The 15,613-nt window shown below is 45.5% G+C and overlaps 1 protein-coding gene across 1 annotated transcript in view; it reads right to left on the bottom strand.

Annotated features, from left to right (window-relative positions):
• Positions 1–15,613, bottom strand: part of LOC108575673 (alpha-mannosidase 2) — a 77,280-nt gene that overhangs the window by 59,547 nt on the left and 2,120 nt on the right. The window contains exon 2 of the mRNA XM_017938532.1: positions 13,297–13,749. Within this exon, the coding sequence (XP_017794021.1) occupies positions 13,297–13,584 (288 nt within the window). The 5' untranslated portion in view covers positions 13,585–13,749. The remainder of the gene's footprint in view (positions 1–13,296; positions 13,750–15,613) is intronic.

Raw genomic sequence — 15,613 nt, 5'->3', positions numbered from 1 at the left:
GACGATCGCGGTTGACGCGTGAGGCGGCCAGGAACTATGCGGAAAGAAAATTCCACAAGGGTGGCGGGAGAAAGCAACGAGAGAAATATGCCGGGGCCACGGCGACAGGGGAAACTGGCTGGCCGTCTTCGACGAGGCTCTTATTGGAAAATTCATGGCGCACACGGACACGCACACGGCGCCGCCATGGCAATACAGAACGTCTGGGATCAGTTCCTGCATCTCCGTTTAATAGTACACCTTGGAATCGTGGAAATTGCTTGATTGGAATTTTCCACAAGTTTGCTGACTTTCGAGAGAAATTGAAGGTAAGGATAAGTTCCAGAATTTTGATCACTTCGCGGAAGAATGGAGTTTAAGTTTATACAGATTAGATTCCAAACGTGTACCGAACTTTCGGAAAAGAGATAAGTTCCAAGTTATGTTAGCTCAAAAAAAAAAAAAAAGTGAAAAAAGTCAAATTCAAGCAGTATTCGTCAATTTGTTTGGAGAAGCGATTTCGGAAAAATTGGAGAGTTCGATGCAAGAATAGGCTCGACGGGTGCAGAGTGACACGTACTTAATTTGCACCCGGCACATAACAGAATGGGCTCGATAAAGGGGAAAATAGGCGGGTAGAGGTACGGTTTCGCAATCGGTGCCAAGGTAGATGCTTTTTCACGCGACGAACTTCTGACGTGGGATGGCAAAACGAAGCCAGGCAACCAACAGAAAGAAAAGGGCGCGAGAAAAGGGAGAAACGAAGGGGCGAGGGCAGACGTGGCTCAGACCGGGGGAGGAGAGTAAGAGAAAGAGAAGAAAAAAGTGTTCGCAGAAGTGGTCCTCGATGAATCAAAGCCACCCCCGGTCTTTTCACCGCGGCCTGTACTTATCGCGCGTTTTATACGGGCTGCGCCTGAAAAACCGTTCCTGGACCACGTCCCGGACTTTCTTCTATCTACGCCCCGGTCCATCCAACTTCCCTCTATTATTAATTGCTTTGTTCGATCCTCGTTCTGACCGGCTCTTCAAAGGCACACAAGTGGTACGGTGGAAAAGTCGGAAAATTAAATTTGAAGGTTAAATTGGACTTGGTCGAGGTTAGGTTGGAACCACACCGAGCCAGCATCGAGCTAACTTAAATCTGAGATCGTAAAATAATATTAGATCAGGGTAAATTCGAACTACGTCTTTGTCGAGCTGCTTCAAGTCTAGATTGAATCATTGTTAAATTGATCAGGTCAGGTTGGATCGGTGTTAGACCTAGTTTAGATACAAATTAAGTCAATGTTACGTTACCAATAGGCCTATCGATAGTCTTACCCTAATCCTCAGACCTAAATTCCACTTTGTCCAGGTTGTAAGTCTATAAACCTGCTTTAACTCCAAGATACCATACGTTACTCCAGTGATGGCGAACCTTTTGAGCTCGGTGTGTCAAAATTGGGAAAAAACCTAGCTTAACTCGGGTGCCGTGTCACATCTAGGAATATCCATAAATGTCAAAATTGGGAAAAAACCTAGCTTAACTCGGGTGCCGTGTCACATCTAGAAATATCCATAAATGTTGCGAGCGTTACGACCTTGTAATTAACGATTCTGAACCTCGCTGATAGAAGATAGACACCGTTGTTGTTTGTGTGATGATTATTTGTGATCTGCTCGGTTTCGTCCGTAAACGATGCGTGTCACCCAAAATGTCTTGGCGTGTCATAGGTTCGCCATCACTGCGTTAGTCCAACACTGAGGCCACGTCACTCTCAAAATCCACATAAACTAGCCTAAATTCAATCTTCGTTCAAACGGTATCAAACACATAGAAAATAATTTTCGACGGAATTATTCTTCAGGTCACGTCACTTCCAATACTGGAGACTCGCAGCTTCCTCAAAAACCCTCGTCCTAATCCTCCCATCCACCTGAATTTTTCCAAGCAAATCCCAGCAGCTAATCACCCTCTCCCCCTGTCCGTCCACTCAAGAACAAAGCGACCGTAGCTTCTCTCCAGCGAGCAGGGAAATGTATGCGCGTCATGGGGCTGAATGCAAGCGATCCGGAGGCGGCAATGCCAGTAGAGGGAGACAGAGGATGTTCTCGAGAGCTTGGGGATGCTTGTAGATCACGGGGAAAATGACGTCACGAGACGACGTCTCCCTTTGAGGAAGAGAATGCAAGCTGCCAGAGAGAACGGATGTACTGAATCGATCCTGAAGGAGCAGAAGGGAGGGAAAAGGCGAGCGTTGCTGGGTTGGTCATGCAAAGAAGGACGTCATAAATAATCAGAGGGAGAGAGGGAGGCGGGAATGGTTCTCGGGTTCCCCGGAACCTGGAATATCCGCTAATTTATTTCGAGCCCCGCTGGATCTTATCGCGTTTCACTTTCATCCTGGAATCTTCTGGAATAACGTTCGACAAATGCTCGCCGCTGAAATAAATCTCTCCGCCTGTACTCTGCGCGCACCCCTCCTCGCCTGCCTGACTCCTATTGGAACTACCATCGCGTGTAAATATTCCTGGCATTGATCAGGATGGTACAAGTGAGAGGTGTCTCGTGGGGAAATTGGACGATTATAGGCCGTGCACGAAGACCATGGAAAGTTACAATTTTCAGGCGTGTCACAGCGAAGGTGAGAAATTCGAACTGCGAACGGGCCCTTCGAAGAGAGTGACAAGTAATAAATGAAATACATATACATGGGAGAAAGCTAAGTAAGAAAAGTTCGAGGAAGCTTGAAATATTCTCCAAGCTTTTGTCTCCTTCAATTCTCGTGGCGAATTTTTCCTGATTGCAAAAATGGAAAATTTAATTCGAAAAAATTCTGCACTGCCGCCAGCGTCGTCTTGAGCAAAGGAAAAAAAAATGGAGACAGGATAATAATGTCCCTGTTGGGACAACGAGGAACTCTCACGTGGTCCAGACAAAGAAAAAAAAGGAAAAAGAGGACGATGGGGTGTCTGGATCAAGCGAATCAACGAGGGGTTGGACGAGATGTGTTCCGGTCGTAAAAAGTTGGACCACGTTGTCCGAAGATACCAGGCCAGCCTTATTGTGCAGCCAAGCGACAGGGATGCCGGAGATTGTGTAGCTCGCAACTTCCACCAGCCCACCGCCGCTTTTGTCGCTGGAAACTGCTGGAAGGGAGCCCAGGGACGAGCTTTATCACTCTGCAGAATGTAATTCCGCTACTACCTCGAATTTACCGAATTCATCGAGGACCATCTGGGCAGTTCCTCTTAATGGTTCACACTATCAAAATTAAGTACGAAAAAACACTCTTCCAGAGAGCAGGTACACGTTGTGAAACGAGAACAGATATGTAGTTCGAAAATGAGAAATTGCACAGATTCGAAAACTTGACAAAAATTTTCCTCCGGAGTTCCAAGAAAGAAGATCAATAGTCGAGGGGACACGGAGTGGACGCAATACTCGACGAGCGAATTCATCTTGAGGGGGCCGAGTTTCGTCGTCATCGTCGTTGTCGTAGCGCCGTGTAATTAGACACCAACGTCCTAATTCAGCCGGTCCAAGGTACCGTGGTATTGGAGCCTCTCCATCCGGCAGGATTACAATACGCGGATAACCGTGGACGAGCAGCGTGGCGACAGGCCGCATACCTTCGGTCAAGCCCGAATATTAATCGGGCTAATGAGAGGGCTGCCTCTCTAGCCCAACCTCTCTGACGGATTCCCTCTCCGGGTACTGTACTACAAGCCGACTACATTCCTCCATTTCGAGTGTTTTCAGTCACCTGGTTGCGGTACAATCAGTAGGCAAGTTCTTCGGAAGTTACGTATCTAGATCCATCCTTTAGAAGAACCAAGTTCACTGGATTCCATGAAAATAATCTGCAATAACGACCAAAGGTATAAAAGTTTGGGAAAACTTGCTTTTGTGACCAGAAGGTTGATAGTCGACTGCAGATACATCCTATCGAAGAACTGGAATCACTGGATTACTTAAAAGTAACCTACGCTACTAGACAAAAGTGTTTTCGACCATTTGTCAATTCACACCGATATCGAATCTGTTACCAATCTTTTCTAAATTTGGAATTAACGTTGAAGAGTTCTACGCTAGAGGGACAAAAGTTGTTGGCTTCCTTCTGTAAAATCTTCGACTAGCTTGGAGCCTAGCACAGCGGTGTCCAACTTGAGGCACAAAAGCATTCCAATAATTCGAAATCAACGATGCAATTAATTACAACCGAGAAAGGAACTGTGTATCGTCTTGCTTGCTTGGTAACACCAATCGGACGTTGCAGAAAGGGGCGAAGCCCGTGTTCCAGGTAAAGAAAACTCTCTAGCAACGTTGGCCAGAGGCCTCCTTTATTCGCGAATGCTCGCGTGACACCGTGACAATGAGGTAAATGCACGCCCAGTTCCTTTGATCCCCCGGTGCACCGCCATTGTTCCCGGACGTCTCATTGTTCGCTTAAAACTTTCGAGTGTAGCAACAATAAGAAGCGTGTACAGCCAGCCAGAGTGGAATGCCGTGTCCTAGAAGACTACATTTGCGTATTAATTCACCCCGGCTACCGTAGCTACGTTAATACCAGCTGCATCCGTTTACGTCTGGCTGAACAGTCTCCAGTAGAGTGTGCTTCGTGACATCGCCAGAGAATATACCTGTTGGTGTCACCAGGTCTCCAAAGATACCCGACCTCTCCGCGGAGTTTGAATATTCAGGGAACCGTGGAAATGGAGACAGCAGTTGTCTGAGAGGTTAGCAGGCCATAAAGTTGATGGTGCACTTATGGTGACGTAGCCTTAAAGTGACGTTGAAACTGGTGAAACGGTGCTTTCGACCCAGTCCAGACCTGGTATGACCTCTCGCTACGCTTAATCACGATTCGGTTCAAGCTGAAGTCTCTATAGGACTCTTACAGGCTTGTGATCTAACCTCTGCTTAACCTAGACTCGGCTAGATGTTAGCCTGACTCTTCACTGAAGCCATTCCTCGAGTCCGTAGCTAGTTCGAATGTTTTGTAATCCTAGAGAGTGGAGCTAGAGCGAACCAGTTCTTAGTCTAGGGTGCAACTAACCTACACGTGAAGTCTTCGGAAGATCTAGGCCCAGTTCCAACCAGGTCTCAGCTCTCTATACCGAGAACACTAAATAAATTTTCATCGCTGTATCTCGCGATTTCTGCCCGTAATTCCAGAACCGTACAAGAGGAGCAAGAAGGGAGAATATGTTGCCTTGAGGCAACAATAATCAGTGTACCGAAATAATTATCCAGGCCACAACACGCGAGACAGAAGATCTTCGAAGAATAGAAATGGATTAGGAGGAAACTCAGGGAAGCATTAAGATCTCCCACCGATAGATAGAGGTCGCTCGTCATCCTCATTTATGAGGAACAATGCACAAATCCCATGTAACAGAGAGTTCTGATTTCTCGAAATCCATGGAATCGCATTTTCCAACGGTAGAAAAGGTCCCCGTTGACGCAGCGCCGTTTTCGAAGTCCTCCAATTGCAGCGTAAACCCTCTTCTTCGTGCAGCTTCAGCCGGGAGAGCCCTTATGTATTTTATATACGCTCGCATAAAGGGCATCGTGGCTCGAGTGCCTCTTCCTTCCACCTCCTCCTTCTTTCTTTTTATTTCTCCACCTCCTCTGGCTGCTTCTCGGGCTTCCTCTTCCTTCTCCTCCTGTTCCTCCTCCTCCTTCTAGAGGAATCGAGATCCTCACCCTAGCTCGGTCTGAAGAGGAAGAGAGACAACGGGACCGAGGGAAAAGTGGATGGTTGTTCGAGCTGACAGAAATAAGAGGTGCGCTCTCGCTCTGATTTGCAAAGGCATTTCCGGGATTACTCTCCTCCGGTTGCTCGCGCTTCTTCCCTTATTCCACTGCCCACACCCTGCAGATTCTTCCTGTCACGTCGCTTCGATCGAGCAATTTTTAAGTAAACTCCAGGAATGGAAACTGTTCAAGTGGAAATTTTATTTCCTTTGTTTCTGGGTTAGGCGACCCTTTATCGTAGACGAATTGGCTGGTTAATTAAATGTACATGTATATTCTTCGAGATGCTAAGAATTTAACAAAATTTCCCAACAAATCAAATTTAACGAGATTAACAAATTTTTTTCTCTATTTCTGAACTAGAGTTACGGGTCTAGAATCATCTAGACCAGCTGGTTCTTCACAGTGGAGATCAGCATTAAACAGTCCACAGGGGAATTTCGTTGTGAAACGCGGAGAAACTGGGTCGCACGTTTTTCCAATTGGATTAAAGGAAGAAGTTTTTGGAAAATTTTCGACAGTGGCACGTGCATGCGCTTGCCAGAGACGTGCTCAAAGGACACTGGCCTTTTTCGTGGCTGAATAAAAGGATCGAGACGGCTCGAAAACACGGGTAATCCTTTTAAAGCCGGTTTAATCCGGCAAAAGAGAAATCTCCTTGCTCGTAATTTCATCGCGACCGCCACTGGCGATACAATTAACGTACCGTTTGTGCCTCCATGAAGGATATCGCTTTGTTTCCCTTCTTTATTTGCCATGGTTCAACATCTGAATCGTTTATTCAACGAGTTTCTCGGAAAAATTCACCATTCGCAATTTTTCCCCGTTCAAATTCCTCCGAAATTAAGTACGGGATTCGTTTGACTCTCACTAGCGGCATCCTGAAACGGCCTGTCGCCATATTAGCCATAGACCAGAGGCCTACCTAGATCCGTCACCACGAGGACAACGAAGAACTCTGCTTTATCGACGATGTTAACCTGATTCGAATAAAAAGAGAACTGATAGCGGTTCGATCTACAGATTGGTAAGGGAGACAGAGGAAGCTGATGAAAACGCATCCGCCCAGGCGGAACAGTTTCATCGAGCGTGAAGAATAAGTAAACCCATGCGCGATTGGCGGCCCTTAAGCTCTCTTCTTCTCCCGACGGCACAAAAGGTAGCCGAGCGTTTCTCCCTGTAATCCCCCGTGGGGGAAAGGACTTCGTTATCGGATTTGCTCGCGATGTAATCGACCGCCAACCTTTCCTACCCCGTCCGCTTCTGAAAAAATATGATCCACGACAAGATGCTCCCCCGTGTCGACGCATAATTGCCATTACGCCCGGGGATGAAAATATTTACTCGCTGAAATCTCGGTTGATCGCTCATAAATGATTCCGCAAGATTTTTGTCTGGCTAAAAGAGAGGATGGGTAGAAAGTGGCCATTTTTCGTCCAGTTTGAAAACGAAAAATTACACGCTGGACGTTTCGAGAGTGCCTCCTGAACAATGAAAAATGTTGTAATCGGAAATATGACGTGGAAAATGTGAAAAATATCGACAAACGATCTAACGGTATTTCGATTTTGTTCGATTCCAATCTTCAATTGATTTACTCGCAGATTTGCGCTAGAATTATTTTGAAGATGGATCGGTATCTGAGGAAGATGAAGACAAAACGTGATATCTGTCACTTTTCTACGTTTACTCTCTTTTTTCTAACTTTTCCAAGCGGAGCCGAAAATAACCATTTTCTACCAATCTCCAATGAAAAGTGCCCAATTGCATAGGTTGTTTAAGGCTGGAATGAGGGTAGGTATACGAAGACTTTCCGAGGAGTAAATTTTGCTCGCCGACAATGTTTACCGGTCAATTCCAGACAAGCGCAGAGGAATAATGGAGGAAAGTCGGTCATTATTCTCCGAGCTAACCTCAAGCAAGTTACGAAACAAGAGCTGAAGGCAGGTTCAGTGAGAAAGGCGAGAGGGACAGGCCCCATCCGTGGAAATTCGATCCACGAGGGGGTATTATTTATATTTCAAGGGATCTGGACACGCCCACCACTTCAATTTCATCGCCATAAGGAGCCTGGACGGAGGATCGGTTTCTCCTATTGGAAATTCTGACGGCGTTAGACCCGAAGGGGGAAACAAACGTATTCCCAACGAGGGATCGGATTAGAAATTCGATTGGGAGCCGATTCGCGTGAAAATCGAATCCGCAATCGCGAGCTACCCATCGGAGGGATGCATCCTAACCTCTTCGACCAAGATGAATCGTTTAAATTCGGAAGAAATATTTCCATATTTTTTTCCCTTCGGCAAATTCAACTCTGAGAGAAATTACGCAAAGTTGGTAAATTTACAATAAAATTACGTTACGTTAAGTCTACGATACGAATTTGCGGATACGTACGATCGAAGAGGTTATGTCGTTCCGTCTTCACAAGAATGCCGAACCTACACAATTCTGTCATTTTCTCGCGTCTCCTAGCGGCAGGTGGATTCTTTGTGGAATTATGCCTGGAAATTCGGCGAGTTTGCGGAACGTCGTGCATCAAAGGTCCCGAGATTAATTGTTTATTACGGGGTTTCTGGGTCGACTGTTCGTTATGGGGTAGCCTAAGAGAAGTGGAGCGCGGTCCTTTGGGAGACAAAGGATCATACTAACTAGTGTGGTTACCTTTGACAGGGAACAAAATGAACGGGATCTGCGTTTGCAAAACAGACGAATAAATCAAAAAGGGAGAAAAAAAGAAGCGGAAAATTCGAACTCTACGCTATACTTCCGTTCGAACTAACTGAACCTCAAACGGTACCAAGGTCACGTGACCTTGACAAATTTTCATCAGATCGCGAGCAATACCGTGATAATCCAAACATGAAGATTTAAAAGGCGGCGGCGCCGCGCAGGTAGCCTGGAAAATCCAAAAGTAATTGGCCCTGGGGCGAATAAGTCGGACACGGGTAGAGAGAGGGGACGAGATTTCTGGCTTGAGTATTACAGGGATTGGGGGGGGAAGTCGAGGGAGCCTCGAAGAAGACGAGCGACGGATATGAATTTCTGGAAAGGTTTGCTTAAGCAAATTGCGAAATGTAGTCTGCTGGTGTACAGCAGGGATGAAGAAGGGTAGGCGGGGTGAGGGATGAGGCAGAGGGGGAAGAGTCCTAAATTGCGAGGCCCTGCGCCTTCGCCCACCCTCCCCCACCTCGTGGACGGCGAGCCACCCTCGGCGACACGCGACGCTCGATGCCTCGCCGACCGAGCGAGAAAAACGAATTTTCGGCCGTGAAATATACTGTCGTCTGGTTCGGCGTTTCCACGATTCTACAGGACGATTCAAAAGTAAACTTCGAGGGAGACGATTGAAGATCGAATCCGAGACGATGGCAACATGACGTTCCTTTCTTTGTCCCTGAAGATTCCCGTTGTGCTTCGATCGAAATCGATAATAAAGACCCTACAGGACGCTTCAAAAGTTGGTTCGTTGAATTTCACGATGGAAGAATGACCGTGAATGACGTACCGTTAGGATAGTGACACTCGTAGAACTAGTCACAAGATCCGACGCACCAGGAGGGTCCTTCGAACGGCTTATTCACCGATAGGGCCGAACTCCAGGGAAAACGAAGGCATAAAGGACAGCGTCCCCGCACATTTTAGTTAATAGTTAGTTTCACCTCGACCCGCGCACGTCATAGTGAAAACGTCCTCTAGTAGTAAAACTACTGTTGCACACCAAGAAAACATTCTTCTCTCTTTGCCGCGGCATAGCAGTACATTTGATTTCGATTTTATTGTACAGCGTGGTGTGTCCATCGTTGAAATTCAACTTCGTTGTGTTTTATCCGTTTTACAGGGCGAATCGAAAAGGGTCAGGTTAGGCTTGTCATGTATCTGGCGGGAGTATTGTTGTATAGAATAAACAGGGCGTGTCGAGATGAGAAAATCAATAATCACGAAAATTTCTTGCAGCAATGGCCTATTTTTGAGACAACTTAAATCACCGTGAAACCATCCAAGTGTCTTTCCGAAGTGTCAGCCTCGAGATTTCCATTACTCGTCCACGAATACACCAACGAACAAACGCAACCTCGTCGATTTCATCTTTCGCCAGAGAAATCTTGTCAGATACACGTTATTAACCTCTTGAACTGTACAAAACACGACCCTTTTCCACTCAGCTTTTCGCAGACCTCGTTTATCCGCGTTTCCAGCCAGGCTATCACGTTGTTTCTCGCCGTTTCTCGATATTGTTTGCGAGTACGCGATCATAGGACGGAAAAATGGCGTGTGCACGAGACAACGAGAGGGGAATTAACGCTCCTTTCGAAGAACGGGAGGAATGGCTGCAGGCTAGAGGAATCTCGGCCAGCAGCGAGCGGGTATTGTCATGAAAATTTCCAGATAGCATGCGTGCCGCGAACAATCGCGAAATATTTCGAGTTTTCCGTTGCACACGTGAACAATCGACCGGCTCACGGCTTTTTTTCTACAGTCTACGGACGGAAATCATGTTGATTACACGCGGCTGCACATTAGCCGGTCTTTGTCCTCGCTCTTTTCGCCGTGCTGGATAAGATCATGCTGCTTAACGGTTTTTTCCCCGGCCGTCTAACGGTGACAATTATTTCGAACGTTACAAACAATTTTCCCCCTGGTACTAAACTTCCAGCTTAGATTAGTCTGTGACTATTCTCGAGAATTCGCCGAAATTACCGTTTCTCAATTATTCGCGAATCCTTCGTTTCGATATCCTCGCTCGAGAATTCGCGTTTCCGTGTGTATGTTTCGATTTCAAGAGAGCAAAGTATCGAAACTATCGAAGCCGGGGGGGAAGAACACGTCATTAACGCAACTGCACGTTTCGAGGACTCGTGATCAACACCATCGTGATCGCTGCCCGCTCAATCTCGCGTAAAGTGCACTCTACTTGGCGCCGATGCTCGTCGAAATCGTTTCCAACCCGGTGATTATTATCGAGGAACGAACATATTAATTAAAGCCGCTCGATTTGATCACCGTCCGGCATAAACTTTCCGTGAACGATAATTCAATTTATCGAATGTTCATCGGTGACGGGTTCGCAGTTGCGCTCCCGCCGAATTTTCATCGGTTTTCCCGAGTGTACAGGACGTTGCAAAAATTGTGTCAGTATGAACATTCATTCTGACGATTATCTTCAACACATGCTAGTTTACAAGAGGGAAAGATTTGCAAGCTGTGTCGTTTAAAAATTAGAAATTATCCATGTACAGTTTGTTTCAAAAGTTGTCACCTGGGACTTCGATCTAGCTGAGAAACTTCAGTATGTGCATATCTGTCAGAGAAGGAAAAATTCAGGAACACAGTGGGTGATTCGAAAATGACTTGCATTTCACTGGTATACCGGATGTTTCAAAAATCACATGTCAAACAATGTTGTCTTGAAGCTACTTAAAAAAAAAAAAAAACATTTACACGGGAATAAAGCCAAATTTCTGAAGTCACACAACGTACAAATGATCATCGTTCGTTTAATAAGTGTACAGAGCGTTTGAAAAGTTGCAGAAGTAGAAATTCATTTTTTCCCCATAAGTCAATAAGTCTACGAAAATTCATAATAAATCGAAATACACTGGATATAACGTTCGGTCGTGTCAGTCCGCGTTCAAGCAGCAGCGAAACAGATCTCATCCAATCAGAAACAGAGAGACACCGAATTTGTCACTTGCAGACACACTCAGAATTCGAAATGGCGGGCTGTGACGATATGGCGGATCGAAACTTCAAACGTGTCTCGATAATTATCCCGGGAACGGTATTCCAAGCACTCAAAGTCGCAATAAGCCGCTCATGAACGATTCAGAGAGGGGAGGCACACGCGCCTCCCTATTATCCCAAATATTACCCTGGCCAATGGGAATCCTGTATATTACACGCGATCGTACTCCATGATACACCAATATTCCAGTTTCTCGGATCGTTCGTAAGTTAGGTTATTCCGACTTTTCACTGGATAAACGCAGAATTTAAAAGTATAATGCAACTGAATTGGTCAGGTTCGTTTACCTCGAACAGTGACATTATTTCGTCACCGAACTGCCTTCCGCAATTGGAGGCAATTGTATCTCAACTAAGACTTCCGGTCTGAGCAAGGGATTAATTGGAATTATCTGCTTAACAGTTTAATTCGGCGGAACGTTTCGACCTGATGCTAGAATCGATGATTCCGGAGGCTTATTCAACCGTGTCGTCGATGGTTATTGGTTGATTGGAACTTCTTTGCCTCTGGACCGACACGATTATGTCAAGCGTATTCAGAACTACTGATCACCTTCGAGAAGGAAAAATTCCGAGTATCGTTGCTGCTACGCAGAGTGATATAACCGAAGATCACTCTGAGAGTGAAAACGACGAGTAACACGACTGGTTAAATAATACATCCACCATAAACTGCTTTATTGGAATGATCATTTCTTTTTCAACATGAAACGCTGAACTGACGTGACTGGAGGTCAGAATGACCCAAATCGCTGGAAATTGCCGAACGAATCATCTAAAATTTAAACATTAAAATGCAAGTCTAAGAGTGCATTTCGGGGATTTTCACTTTCCCCGGTCAATTTTTCAGGATATTAATTTATCGCATAGGGGCGGATACGCGCTATACTGATCCAATTCGAAGGCAGGGTAGGAAGTTGGCGAATTCTCGCGAAGACTTTGGAACTTTCTAGGACAGAGTGGGAATTTAGAAGCACGAGACAAACTGCTAAATTATTTTCGATTCAATGGTCCGGACGGAGATGGGAATGGGGGAAAAAATTCCTTATTACGGGGGTCGCCTATTAAATCAGCAAAGTCCGTAGACTCCCCAGGGAGCGAAGAAAGGAAAGTTTCGCCGGCTAATGACGCGGTACTTTTAAAACGACCGGATTTGCGCGCTATCCCTGAATCATTCCAGCCTTGGGAACATAAATATTCGCCGATAGCGGTGACAGGATTAATTGAAAGCCCCTTGGTTCACCTGCTAATTGCTCTGTCTAAACCGTGCAAGTCGTTTCTGCCTCTAATTCTTCGACCTTTCGAGGTAAAAAGGGATTCTGAGATCCCAAAGGGACACCCACATTGACGTCCAAAGACTACGAAGAACCTGCATCGTCTATTCAACCTCTGCAGGATCCAAGAGCTTAAAAATTTAGTCTTAAAAGGTGTTCAATCCTATTTTTCATCGAAATTAGAGCGTCTAAGTCCGTTAAAAAGTTTACTCTCCTAAAAAGTAAGCTTCCGAGAGCATCACACCCCAGTTTCATCCAACTTGGAGCATCCAAAAAATTGTCAGCCCTAGAAAACTGTTAAATCCTGTTCTCTATTTAATAAACCGAATTTTAAAATACGGCCGAAATAACAAATTTTGCGGTCGTGGTTAAAAATTTACCGTCATTCACCCACGTCACGCATTAAATTCTGCCGCAGCGAAGGAGATAAATAGCCAAAAAGCACTTGTTCCTCGAGAAACAAGGCCGACAATCCACATTCTAAGGTGTGTTCCCTTCATTTTACCTGGAAATTCTTTAGATCTGTGGAAACATCGATTTCCGAAGATAACTGACCTGGAAGTCGAACTTCTCGAACTCCTGCTGCGTGTCGATGTCCACGTTCCTGGGCACAATGATGGGACAGGTATCCAGGGAGACCTTGGCGTCCGGGGACTCGACGTAGTCCGGCGTGATCGAGGTCAGACCTCGGTCGTACCTGAGCTCCTCGTTCAGAATCCCCGCTGATGGCCCAGTGGATGGCGCCTGAGCCTGGTTCACATAGTAGAGACACAGCAACAGCGTCAACAGAACCGCGCAGACGACGAACACGCGGCTGGAACCGCGACGAAGGATCTTGTACATGGTGGCACGACAGGAGGAGCGTCTGGGAGAGCGTAGCTGGACTTCGATTCACCTGGAGCTTCGATTATGGCTCGATCCCGTGTCGATGCTCACTGGCGACAATCGCTCCCCTACTCTGGCGCCGTCGTCCGTCGACTTCATGGGACACGTCAGTTTTCACACCGTCTGAAAGATCAACAATTCCTGTCTGATTACAGTCTTTAAGCCCTTGTGGTGAAAATAACACTTGAAACATTTTTTAGACTAATAATTACGACAGTACAGGCTATATTCTAAGCTGCAGCAGCAGCAGATTGCTGGGAGGATGAGATACTAGGATTCGGAAAGTCAGATTAGGGTGTGATCGGGGTTTCTAGGTATCGATAGTGAGAACAACAATTGGATCTTCTTCTGAAGCATTAGTAGTTAGGGTTTCAAGGTACACAATCATTTTAGAAGACATCCCAGCTCCCGTAGAATCTTATTTATCCAAAAAATCACCGTTTCCATCAGTCCACGCTACTCCTCGCCCCTAATCTTCATTCTCCATCAACACCAAGCCTGTCAACATCCAAAGAACCCTAGTAAATCCCCCAAAAATCCACTGTAGACGTGTTCGAAAAAACAAAAGGACGACGCAGATGTGTCGAAATTCGAAAAAATCTGTAAAAATTCGTATTGGAAGCTGAGGCATCGAAACGTGTTGACGATTTATCGAGCATGAAATATCGAGAAAAGGGGTGGGAGGATCGAACTAGTTCGAAAGAAGAGGACGGACGTAAAAGTAAATAGCTTCGGCTATGAATTACGAGGGCATACACAGAGAGAGAGAAGAGTATGAGGGGTGGGGCTGGGTGAACAAGGGGTTGATTAAACGTCCGCGAAAATTATGACTGACTGTTTCGACTGGCCGCGAAATTGGCCGGTTCGAACCGGATCGATACGCGTCCTCAACGAATGACGAACGCAAACTGTTTCGATCCTTCGATGCAAGGGCGCGTAATTTACCTGGGTTACCTGGGTATAAAATCATGAAGATAAATCCACTACGTTCACGTAGAAAGTACTCTTCAAAGACCTCGAAATTAAAAAGGAAAAATAACGATGTGCGTATTTAGATGAAATCCTGGAGACTCGAAACTCTTCAGGATCCAAAATTTCGCTAATCAATCCTAAAAGGGACACTTTTTGTCCTCCAGATTCTCTTAGAAAATTTTGTTAGGGCTTCACAGGCATGATTAACGGCACGACAGAAAAATACAATTATTCTTGAGTTTCGAATTTTTCCTTTGTTACTTGCATGTGTCCAAGTTCATATTTTTTTTTTCTTGTTTTTCGTCGCATCAACTACGAGATTTCGCTACATTTTGTCGGTTAGTTTTGTTTCTTTGACGAAGCCAAGACGAAGCCAGATTTCCTTAAAGAGAGGGTTCCAGTTTGTACTTGTTGCGGTGGAAGGTATACTTTGGGCAGGCCAGTATTAGACGATGGAAGGCAGGCTCCTTCGTTAGAAGATTCGAAGATGCAAATTGTTCTGTTACCTTTTAAAATATTCATGCTTTCTCGCGCTCAATAGCTTAAGAACATGCCACAAACCGCGAGTTTCCGAAGGGTGCATTTTTTTGAGAACCGATGAGTCACCCGACGGAAATCCTTACGGTTGCCGATTTTGCCCATCTCCACCGCGACCATCTCCCACCCTTCCAAGAAAAAGCGTGCTTAGGGTGCACTGGAAGGGCGTTGGCGACATAATTAGACACGCTGATTGGTTTTCGAAATTGTTCATCATCAGCCAATCAGCGTGTACACCTATCCCCCGATTTACACGGTACTTTATTTACACGATTTCACTTTCACACGGTTTTCAAAATAACGGCTTTTCAGAAATATAAACTGTTAAAAATAAAAGTTTATGCTGCGCATATATTTGTACAGTCATTTTTTAGTACCGTTCGTTTGTTAACACTGGCATTAAACCAAAAAATGAACGGAATTTCCCCCTTTTTTGCACACAAAAAGCATTCACATTGTAACGTACAGTTTGCCGCCA

This window comes from Habropoda laboriosa, unplaced genomic scaffold (assembly GCF_001263275.1).
Source record: "Habropoda laboriosa isolate 0110345459 unplaced genomic scaffold, ASM126327v1 scaffold295, whole genome shotgun sequence".
In the NCBI taxonomy this organism is placed as follows: Eukaryota; Metazoa; Arthropoda; class Insecta; order Hymenoptera; family Apidae; genus Habropoda; species Habropoda laboriosa.
The sequence above is the reverse complement of the archived record's forward strand: the minus strand, read 5'-3'. Positions and strand labels throughout refer to the sequence as shown.